This window comes from Stegostoma tigrinum, chromosome 2, assembly GCF_030684315.1.
Source record: "Stegostoma tigrinum isolate sSteTig4 chromosome 2, sSteTig4.hap1, whole genome shotgun sequence".
Classification (NCBI taxonomy): Eukaryota; Metazoa; Chordata; class Chondrichthyes; order Orectolobiformes; family Stegostomatidae; genus Stegostoma; species Stegostoma tigrinum.
Window position 1 is genome coordinate 101,995,113 of NC_081355.1, and position 11,694 is coordinate 102,006,806.

General features: G+C 41.0%; 1 protein-coding gene across 3 annotated transcripts in view; it reads right to left on the minus strand.

Moving 5' to 3' along the window:
* The window catches only part of stk17a (serine/threonine kinase 17a), a 95,863-nt gene extending 85,853 nt beyond the window's left edge, over nucleotides 1-10,010 (minus strand). For 2 of the 3 annotated variants that reach the window (XM_048558806.2, XM_048558798.2), the window contains exon 1: nucleotides 9,793-10,010. In XM_048558806.2, coding sequence (XP_048414763.2) covers nucleotides 9,793-9,893 — 101 coding nt within the window. In that variant the 5' untranslated portion in view covers nucleotides 9,894-10,010. Of the gene's footprint in view, nucleotides 1-9,626; nucleotides 9,707-9,792 lie in introns of those variants that run through there. The other variant, XM_048558814.2, reaches the window with a different exon arrangement.
* Between the last annotated feature and the right edge of the window lie 1,684 nt (nucleotides 10,011-11,694).

Sequence of the window (11,694 nt, forward strand, 5' to 3'; positions counted from 1 at the left end):
TAGCAGCCACCCAAGACATTTTTCCATCCCCACCCCTGTCTGCTTTCCGGAGAGACCACTCTCTCCGTGACTCCCTTGTTCGCTCCACACTGCCCTCCAACCCCACCACACCCGGCACCTTCCCCTGCAACCGCAGGAAATGCTACACTTGTCCCCACACCTCCTCCCTCACCCCCATCCCAGGCCCCAAGATGACATTCCACATTAAGCAGAGGTTCACCTGCACATCTGCCAATGTGGTATACTGCATCCACTGTACCCGGTGCGGCTTTCTCTACATTGGGGAAACCAAGCAGAGGCTTGGGGACCGCTTTGCAGAACACCTCCGCTCAGTTCGCAACAAACAACTGCACCTCCCAGTCGCAAACCATTTCCACTCCCCCTCCCATTCTCTTGATGACATGTCCATCATGGGCCTCCTGCACTGCCACAATGATGCCACCCGAAGGTTGCAGGAACAGCAACTCATATTCCGCCTGGGAACCCTGCAGCCATATGGTATCAATGTGGACTTCACCAGTTTCAAAATCTCCCCTTCCCCCACTGCATCCCTCAACCAGCCCAGTTCATCCCCTCCCCCCACTGCCCCACACAACCAGCCCAGCTCTTCCCCCCCACCCACTGCATCCCAAAACCAGTCCAACCTGTCTCTGCCTCCCTAACCGGTTCTTCCTCTCACCCATCCCTTCCTCCCACCCCAAGCCGCACCCCCAGCTACCTACTAACCTCATCCCACCTCCTTGACCTGTCCGTCTTCCCTGGACTGACCTATCCCCTCCCTACCTCCCCACCTACACCCTCTCCACCTATCTTCTTTACTCTCCATCTTCGGTCCGCCTCCCCCTCTCTCCCTATTTCTTCCAGTTCCCTCCCCCCATCCCCCTCTCTGATGAAGGGTCTAGGCCCGAAACGTCAGCTTTTGTGCTCCTGAGATGCTGCTTGGCCTGCTGTGTTCATCCAGCCTCACATTTTATTATCTTGGAATCTCCAGCATCTGCAGTTCCCATTATCTCTGTCTATTAGCAGCATTTTCTTTGGCTTGTAACGCCTGCATTAGCACCCCTATTCGTTCCCTGTGTGGCTGAACAGGAATATATTAATTTAGCCACATGGGCTGGTTAGACCAGGTAGGATATACCGCATAGGAACTAGCTATGTAATCCTGTGTGCCTAGGAAACTCACAGTTATAATCTGAAGTGTCTCCCTTCAGCACACTGTTCTGTTGCCTATTGATATTGTTGATGGTGAAAATGGTTCACTACTTTTTTTTCAATCCAGTGCTGTGCATGCATAAAACAATGCTCAGCAAAAGATTCAACTGAAAAATTATATTGGAAGGACAAACTGTTTTACGTGCGCCATAGCCCAGCTCAGCAGAAAACTGATTCATGCTTCACTATTTACAAAACATTTAAAAGATAAACACAAACTAAATTAGTTCTCTCACCCTCACTTTCAGCTCGTCTCCAAACTGAACACTCAATTCCATCCATATTACTATATGTTATCTTTCACTTGAATTTTGTGTCAAACCTCAGGCACTTGTTAAAATATCATCTGAAATCCATATATTCTAACTGAATAGATCACCTTGCCTTTGTCTATCTAATCAGTTACGTCTTCAAAAGTATTGAAGCTAAGTTATGCTTGGCCATAGACCAAAAGGAATAGTAACAGGAGTAGGCTATTCGGTCCCTCGAACATGCTTCACCATTCATTAGGATCATGGCAGTTCCAATATTTCTCATGCCCATTTGCCGGCACTTCCCTCCCAGTAATGATTTCTTTACCGATCAAGTTTAGCAAACAAATAAAAGCAAAATAAAAACCAAAAGAACTGCGGAAGCTGTGAATCAGAAACAAAAACAGAAGTTGCTGGAAAAGCTCAGCAGGTCTGGCAGCGCTTGTGAAGAGAAATCAGAGTAATGTTTTGTGCCCAGTAACCCTTCCTCTGAACAAATAAAAGCAAAATACTGGGGACGCTGGAGAAACGCAACAGGTCCAGCAGCTTCTGTGGAGAGAGATCTTTGAATCCAGCATGACTTTTCTTCCAGTGATGCCCTTAAGAAAAGATACAATTGCACTGGATGTAGTTAAAAGAACATTCACTCAGCTGGTCTATGGGCTGAACAGGTTGCCACGTAAGGAAATATTGATCAGATAGACTTTTCATTCTTTTATTTTAGAAAAATCAGTGGATAATTGTATCAAACACAGATGATTCTGAGGGGATTACAGTATAGATGCTACGACAACGTTTTGTCTCATGGAGGAGTCTAGAACTAGACAGCACAATTGAAACAGAGAGTCTCTCAGTTAAGCAAGAGAAGAGGATTTGTTTTCCTCTCAAAGAGTCGTCAGACTTTGGAATTCTCTGCCCGAGAAAGTAGCAGCGTTCCGGTCACTGAACCTATTCAAGCCCAATTAGACAGATTTTCCATACACAAGGGAGGCAAGGGTTATGGAAAAAGGCAGAAAAATGGAGTGAAAGCCACCATCAGATTGTGATTATTTTGTTGAATGGCAGAACAGACTTGAGAAACTAAACGCTTACATACCTGATATCTTTGAAACCATTCATCCCCTGGCATTAGAGGTTGCCCTCGATCCCCAAACAGTTCCTATGGACAGCTGATTTCTATTTCAATCCTAGTTATCTGCTTTTACTCCATGTCCCTTGTTAATTCAAAACCCATCTGAGTCTGGACTTTTCAATTGTTTTAAGTCAGAGAAGAGCTATTTCACCGCAGTTTGTATGAAGTGCTTTAGCAACCTTGACTGTCAAGAAACTTAAGGCTTCTTCCCTGTTCTGGACTCTAATTGCCGAAGTGTTTCTATTTAGCCTATCAAATTCTTTAAACGTCTTATACACAATGTTATAACCACTTAAATCTTCTCTACTAAAGGTAATACAGGTATTTTCTATGTATCTCTCAGTTCTCATTTAACCCTTTTCCCCCCCCCCTCAGGTGTCAAAGCAGTGAACTTGCTCCAAGCTGTCACAACAGCACACCCCACGCGCCCCCCCAACCCAAACAAATACATCCTTCCAACGTGTAGTGCTTAGAACTAAATATAATTGAAATATTGAGCTGAATAAGGTCTATCTCGAGCTTTTTACACTCGCATGATTACTACAACCTCTTTATTCCTGCTCTCAAATAAAGGCTGCTATCACCTGTTCACTAGCTTTTTACTGGTTTCCATAAACGGAAAATTGCAATAGTTTGCTTTTGTCAAAAGTGACTTATTTTCAACTATTCATACCTACCATAAACATTGATTTTGTATCTATATCTCCTCCAGAACCATTAGTGCTCTCTGTGTCCTTTGCTTTGGGGACCTTCATCAGCCATTCCACTCACCACTTTGGCAAAAGTGTAAATGCTGTCATTTTCTCCCTCTGCAATTCCAAAGAGTCATCATATCAGACTCGAAACACCAACTCTGTCCCATCTCCAAAGATGCTACCAGACCTGCTGAGTTTCTTCAGTACTTTTTGTTTTTATTTCTGAACTCCTTTTACCATAGATTCACTAACTCACCGACTCTATAAATGTTCCAATCTCACCTACTCATTGTGCCAGTTAAATGGGCTCTTGACAAAATTTGACATATACCTTTCCATTCCTTCATGCAATACCTGCTTGTGTTCACTTTTATATATGACATTTACCAACAATGCGTCAAACTTCAGGTAGGAGCTGAAAATAAAAAAAAGAACAACAGAGCTAAATTATACGACTGTCTTTTAACCTTCCTAGAGTAGGAAGGAATATTTGTGAAATACTCACCTAGAAACATCTAGGGAACAACAGCAAACTGTGGTAAATAATTAATCAGTCATTGAGTGTGGAACATGCTTTTAAAATTTTCTAATTGGCAAGGATCAACTTAGAAAATGTTTGAAACAAAAGAAGTGATGAAACTTGACATAGACAGCTTTCAACCTCCATACCCAAGAACGTCCAATAATTTTATAACTCTGTAAAAATAACTAAACTACCTTGAATTACCAACCATTCTGAAAAAGTGCCATACCAAAATTGAAACATTACTTATATCTCTTCAGATGATACCAGACTTGCTGAGTTTCTCCAGAGTTTTATGTATTTGTTTCATATTTCCAGCATCTGAAGTATTTTGCCTTTCTTACTTTGAATTACTAGCTGCACCAAAAAGAATCATTTGACATCAGGTAGGTAAACATTTTGTGCCTTGAAGACTGAATACAGCAGGTTTTGAATAACAGAAGACAAAAAAGAATGTGTTTGTGCTGTTCTTAAATAAGAGAACAAAGAGGTCACATTTCTATACCACCTTTCCTTATCTTATGGCATGCCCTACAGTCAATAGAGTATTGTCAAATGTAATCACTGTAATAAAGCAATGAATTGAAGAATACATTGACATCATTTGAGGAATGTAATATAAGCATTGTAATCAGAAGTGCAAGACACACAAAAATTTTAAAATGTATGTTATTCTTTACAGTTGATACATGACTCGAGCAATTATGATCAAAATCATTATGACACTATGACCTGATTGCAGTGATATACAGCATGGAAACAGACCCTCAGTCCAACTCGTCCATGCCAACCAGATATCTGAAACAAATCTAGTCCCATGTGCCAGCATTTGGCCCACCCTCTCTGAACCCCTCCTATTCATATACCCATCCACATGCCTTTTACACGTTGCGACTGTACCAGTCTCCACCACTTCCTCTTGGCAGCTGATTCCATGCACGCACCACCCTCTGTGTGAAAAAGTTAAACCCTTCACCTCACACCTCAAACCTTGCCCTCTAGTTTCAGACTCCCCTAATACAGGGAAAAGATTTGTCTATTTACCCTATCATCTATTCCCCTCTCGATTTTATAAACCTCTATAGTCACCCCTCAGCCCCAATGATCCAGGGAAAATTGCCCCAGCCTGTGCAGTTTCTTCCTATACCTCAAACCCTCCAACCCTGACAACATCCTTATAATATTTCTCTGAACCCTTTCAAGTTTCATGGCATCGTTCTTGTAGCAGGGAGAACAGAATTGAATGCATATTCCAAATAGTGGCCTAACCAACGTCCTGTACAGTCGCAACATGACCTACCAACTTCCAAACACAATTTCCCATGCACAAAGTCACGTTGACAGTCCTTGCCTTTCCAAATACACATAAATCCAGTCCCTCAGGATTTCCTCCAATAACTTGCCCACCACTGATGTCAGGTTCACTGGTCTATAATTCCCTGGGTTTTCCTTACCACCTTTCTTTAATAGTGGTACCACATTAGCTAATATCTAGCCTTTCTGCACCTCAGCTGCGACTATCGACAGCACAAATATCTCAGTAAGTGGCGCAGCAATCACTTCGCTAGCTTTCCACAGAGTTCTGGGGTAAACCTGTTCAGCTCCTGGGGATTTAACCACCTCTATATGTTTTAAGACATCCAACACCTCCTCCTCTAAAATGGGGACATTTTTCAAGATGTCACTATTTATTTCCCAACGTTCTCGATCTTCCATATCATTCTCCTTAGTAAACATCTGATGCAAAATATTCATTTAATATCTCCCCTATCCCCTGTGGTTCCACATGTAGGCAGCCTTACTAATCTTCAAACGGCTCTATTCAGTTCTCAGTTACCCTTTTCCACTGCAAGCCGTATGGATAAAACTCAAAGTTTTACCTCATTATAAGCCTGAGACATCTTTGAATGTTGATGAAACTGGGCTTAGTTTGCAAACATTAGACAAGCAGAGTGTGCAATTTCATTGAAAAGTGGTCAGATAGAGATAGAAGCAAAGTAACAAATCACATCATGGAACAGGATGACTGGGGTGAAAAAAGAATGTGTTGACTAGTAATTTCAGAAATGTCATATTTATGTGATGTTAGTCTTCCAGTGACTTGCAACAAAATGCATAATAGCTGCTGATTCCTTTGAAAAGTGGCTGAGTTACTTTGAATGTACTACGATCTTTTTCCATTCAGTTTAAAGGTAGATTTTATGATTCATTCATCTTTTCAGATTTTGGTTTTTTTAGTGTAGTGCTTTCAACTTTCTCTCAATATTGGCTGTTTGCTCTCTGTTTTTTTCTGTTCTGGTTACACAGTCAGTACATTAATGAAAGGCAATTTAAGTTATTTTTAAGTGATTGATGTGAAGATGAATCAAGAACATGGCCAACATTTCACATGGTATGATGAAAATTTGATATTTGGAGCATAATAAAAGTAAAACCAAAAACCCTTGCTTTTGTCTTGACTAAACTGAAGGTAATTCGCATGTAATAAATATGCATATTAAGTATTGATTTTAAACTGAATTACAAATGTCAATCAAATATGCGCAGTCCCTTAGTGTGCTTAATCAAAACTGAACCAATTTTAACACAAAGGGGAGATAAAGATACTCAAGAAGTAGCACACTAGGCTGAAGGAAAATCATGCTGCAACATGCAGGGAATAAGAAAAAGACAGACTATAATTAAAACATGTAGAGCTAATAATTACAGTGCAGTTATTTATTAAACAAAATAAAAACATGCTGCACTCTCTTATGATCAACGAAGGTAACATTAAGCAGTAAAATGTGATGCAATTAAAAAAGTCCAAAAACAAAAACTTTCCTCAAAGCAAAGCATTTTACTCATTTTACAGAAAAAAAAGTGCAATAAAGAGTAGCAAATAGAGTTGGGCAGAGGAGCTCAGAGGTCACCTCAGAGCTGAGCGGAAATACTGTAAATAAATAGCTAGGAGGTGACAAACACGTTGGAACAACACATGTTTGACAATTAAAATTGGATATTCAACCCATGCAGTTACATTGCAGTTGATGTAAAACAGAAATTGTGCTGGACCACAAAACACAGAACATTTTGTGTGAGAAGCCAAAAAAAACACTTTCTTCTTGTTACACATGTGCTAGAACTCTGGATAAGAAGCACCTCCCTGTGCTTATCAATAAACATCCAGAGACATACTCCTGAGAATTTTATAAGGAAAAAAAAGTCCATTCATATTTTTTGGAACATTTATAATGACCACTTTATATTCTGAAATGTGCTTGCACAGTTCACAGTGCAACTGTTTTGCGCCTGACATGCATTCTAGATAGATGTATGAGGGGAGTTAAAGAAGGGAAAAAACCATTGCCAAAGCATAGATCTGGACAAGCATCATTCACATGTAGAGATAACAAGGTGTAGAGCTGGATGAACACAGCAGGCCAAGTAGCATCAGAAGAGCAGGAAAGCTGGCATTTCGAGCCTAGACCCTTCTTCAGAAATGCAAGTTTAGGGCCTAGATTCAGGTGTTTTTTTTCCATGCTTTGTATCCCATTTGACCAGCCATGAAGAAAAAACAGAAACTTTAGCAACACAAAACTCAATTTCCTCCTTACAGAGAATGACGCAACAGAAGTTTGTGACACTTTTAAAACTGAGCCATGCCAGCGAGGACAGACTTCCTGCTGTGTACATTGGCACTTAGGGCAATGCACCAGGAGATTGGCAGGGGAGACCTCAGGCATGCAGGGAGTGAACACTGTTGGCGGATTTCCCAGGAATGGTCACACTTTTGTATTCTGAGTCCAAACTTTGGAGAACAAAAGAATTCCAGTGAACCACGAGTGAAGGATTCAGAGACATTGTGGCAGTACACAGGTCTATGATTAAGCAAATTTGTGGCCACCACGAGGACTTGGCCTGTACCTGGTTCAGAAGAAGTCTGCCAAACCTCAGAAACCAAAATAGAACACGTGGCAATATGTAGCCACCTGAATAACAAGTAGACTGCTCAGGAAACCTCATACTTATCCCTAGGAGGGATTGGAAGCAGGAACAGAAAGATGACTTATCAAGTGCTCAGCTACAGCAGAAGCAAAACTTTCACACAAAGCAGGGAGTCTGCTCCCCTCACCATCTCCCCCTAAAAAAAATACTTTGCCCAAAGAGAAACAAGGCATTACTAACAGACTGCAGGCCAAAATTACTGCATTTGTAAGATTGCAAGAATCACTTGGAGAAAATACAGCTGAAAAGGACACGTCACCTCTAATGTTTTTAAGAGTTGTCAGTGGAATTGTAAATTAACCCAAGGTTTCCCTAGTTAAACATCAATTCTTTAAGAAACATTATTTGATGAACTTTCAACTTGATATTGAAGAGCCATTACTTTATGAAATCAAATCAAAACAGAGAGTTTGCTTATCTGTTATTAAGATTAAATGAGTTTTAAAGAGCAGTTCATGGTTTCTCAACAATTATTTCATTTTTCATAAACAGGCAACCTGCAGAGAATCTATAGTACTATAAAGAACACGCAGATTTATTTCATAGAAATTATAAAAGGGTTGTCTGAGTCAGAGATAGTGAGTTTGCTGCCCCAAGTGGGCTCAAAAAATAATGCAGTAGGACACTAACGAGCACAAAACACAGTGGAGGCTGGAAGCGTCTGTGCAAGGAGATGTAGCCCCGGAACAAGGTGAGTAGCTCTCTCCAAACTGAAATTATAGCTTTCCAAACCTTTGAATGGGTGATGGAAGGAGTTTTTTAAAAAATTTAAAATAGCAATATTAAACGTTGCAAATCAAAACTCTCGATTTAAAAGAAAAAAATGTTAAGGTACCAAATTTGGGATATTTTGTTCATTTTCTCTTGACCTGTATGGGCTTAGTTTATAGAAGATAGTTATGCCACTAATTACTAAGCATGTGGACTTGACAGCCACAAAAATCTTTGCCAGAAACTCCAGCTTTCCTTACCAGGAAATGTCAAGTGTCAGACAGGCATCAGGCTTCCCATTCTGTTTAACATGGGCAGTGTTTAGCTTTTAGATGAAAGTACCCAAGCCCTTATTTGAGTTACTTCTAAATTGTTTTACTCATGTCAAATTCGAAATAAAGTAGAACTTGGCAAAGGGCTACATAACTAATTTCACTGCAGCTCTCAATCTGTTGCACTTTCCAATAATGAAAGTTTTATAAGATGTGTAACATATCACCAGCCCTCAAGGCACAAGATTCCATAAAAGTCTCTAATAATTAAGTTTCATTTATATAAAAAGCTAAGCGGTAAATGTAGTGCATAAAACGCTCATACACAGAAACACTAAATACAACATCATTGACAATTTATAAAATACCAATATTCTGAACATATCAAATATCTCAACCATCTCAACTCCAAAACATGATTTACTTACAATTTACTAATAAATGGAACCCCTTGACTATGTTATAAAACATAAACACAGATATTATCAAAATAGCAGCCGATTACCCAGAACATGTAGTTCAAGCCTCTCAATAATATCACAATCTCCTTCATTGACAAGTTGTCTTTTATCAGTCACTGTTAGAGTTGCTCTACCACAGGCTTAATCTTTAAATCTCTTTCAGTGATTCACGGTCACTATCCCTCATCTGTGCAAGCCATTACTAACAACTGTCAGCTTTAAAAAACAAAATCACAGAATCTCTTCCTTCCTTGTTCTATCTCATATATAAAGCAAACCTTTTGGTTTTGCAGTTTGGGATAAATCTGTCTGTATCACTACGTGGGGGTCACACTATCAGTCAATCAGTCAGTCATAATACGTGTGGGACTGTTCATCTTACGCGAGAATGTGCAGGTCCCTTGGTCTGCTAAAATGATCCTGATATAGCGTAATCTTGTTGTATGAAAGGCTCTTTCTCCCCACCTCTCCCTCTCCCTCTCTCTCTCCCCGTGCGACTGCCTCCAAGTCCGTATTAACCTCACTCTTCCCGGCTCTCCCAGCATTACCTGCCGAGCTCTTTGCCCACCAGCGTGTAGCAGTTATTGAAGTTGTCGGTGCAGACCCGGGTCTGGACGGTGGACAGCAACCCGCTCCGTGGCTGGCTCATGACTTCGCCTGGCTGCGGCGGACACCGCGCTGGGGTACGGCTGTCGGTCCCGGCCTGAACTCCAAACGCCTTCTCGCTCTCAGGCTCAGCTCCTGCACTACCGGCTCATTCACAACACTAACCCCACCACATCGTCACCATGGAGACGGCGAGCTGATTGACAGCTGTGGGAGGTTAACACGGGGTGGGGGGGGAGGGCAGAGCCTTCAAAAAGGCGATGGCAGAATATCATTAAAAAGGCAACGCAAGGACATTTTAAAGGGAAGGTCATTTCTCGCAGGGCTTTTGTTCCCTCTATAAGTTGCACCGACGCGTGGAAAATTATATTTTTGTTTATTTTAAATTCTGCAATATATTTCGAAGTGCAGACGTTAAAAATATGTAGATGCATGGGATTGGAGCGGTTGAAAAAGTAATTCACAAAGATGACACCAGAGCTGTCAGGTTGGACTTATTTGGATAGACTGATCAAGCTGGGGTTCGTTTCTCGACGATAAGGGAAAGTGTTTGCATTTGTACCTCACTGTGTTTGCTACGTACTACATAACAAAAGACTTGTGAGGAAAGTTGTAGGTCCTAGCAGCAAAGGGACAGCAACAACGTGGATACAAAGTTGGCGAGTGATATGAAACAGGGGTAATCTCAATGGATTTTTTTTAAGGGCGGCAGGAAGGTTTGGCATGGAGTTTCCCGAGGGTAGGCCCTTGATTTTCCTAATGTTTAATGAATCGGATCTCAGGTTGCAAGGAGCTACTTCGAGGTTTGTAGATGATACTGAACTTGGAGGAATTGTAAACTGTGAGGAGGATAGCGTGGAACTCCAAAAGGGCATCAACAGGTTGCTGGAGTGGGGAGATAGGTAGCAGATGAGTGGGGTGTTTTGGGGCAGACCAAAAAAAAACACACTCACTCAAAAATGAATTGATAGCACTGTTTGAATAAATGTTTAATTCACATATAATAATGAAATGACAGTGTATTTATCACCTTATCTTGAAAAATATATCAAGATGACTTGATGGGGAGGAGGTTTTGAGGTTGTTCTGTTGTTAATGCAGGGGCTGAAGGTCATCATCATCATCATCATCTTCAGGTGCAGTTGTGGTTTGCAGAATTAGGGTGAAAAATAGTTAATCCGGAAGTGGATGGCTGTGGTTCGTTGTCTTCTGGTTGTTTCTTGTGGTTTGGCTTAAAAAAGATGTCCAGTTTTTGCTGCTTTGCCCTCCTTCATACGGTGCCAAAGAATCTAACATCACTTTTACATACACTTACTACTTTTACATATACTACCGCAATTTTATCACCTTCTTATTATCATTCTTGCCACTGCGCCCTCGCATTTTGTGGGTAACGCAACAGAGTTGTGCAGTACCTCTCACAGAAAGATCGAGGATCCTTGATGGCAGCGCATGGACTCTTTTGGCACATACTCAGGACAAAGCCAACAAACTGATTATGTGATGTCAATGTTGGAATCGCATCATAGCCAACACAAAGTTCGAATTTTACAAAAAGAGATTTCCCCCATTTGTCAACTGCATTACAGCCAGTTTGCATTGGCGGAATATGGAGAAATGTGAGGTGAAGCAGTTTGGTCTGAGGAATATTGGAAGACAATAGAAAACAGGAGGTACAATTCTCGAGGTGCAGGAGAAGAGACAGTTGGTGTTTATGCACACATCACTGAAGATAGCAGGATAGCTAACAAAGTACATTGTGTTCTTAGCTTTATTAATATGGGCAAAGAGTACAAGAAGCAGAAGGGAGGTGATATTGAACTTGCCAAGACAATTGTTAGATC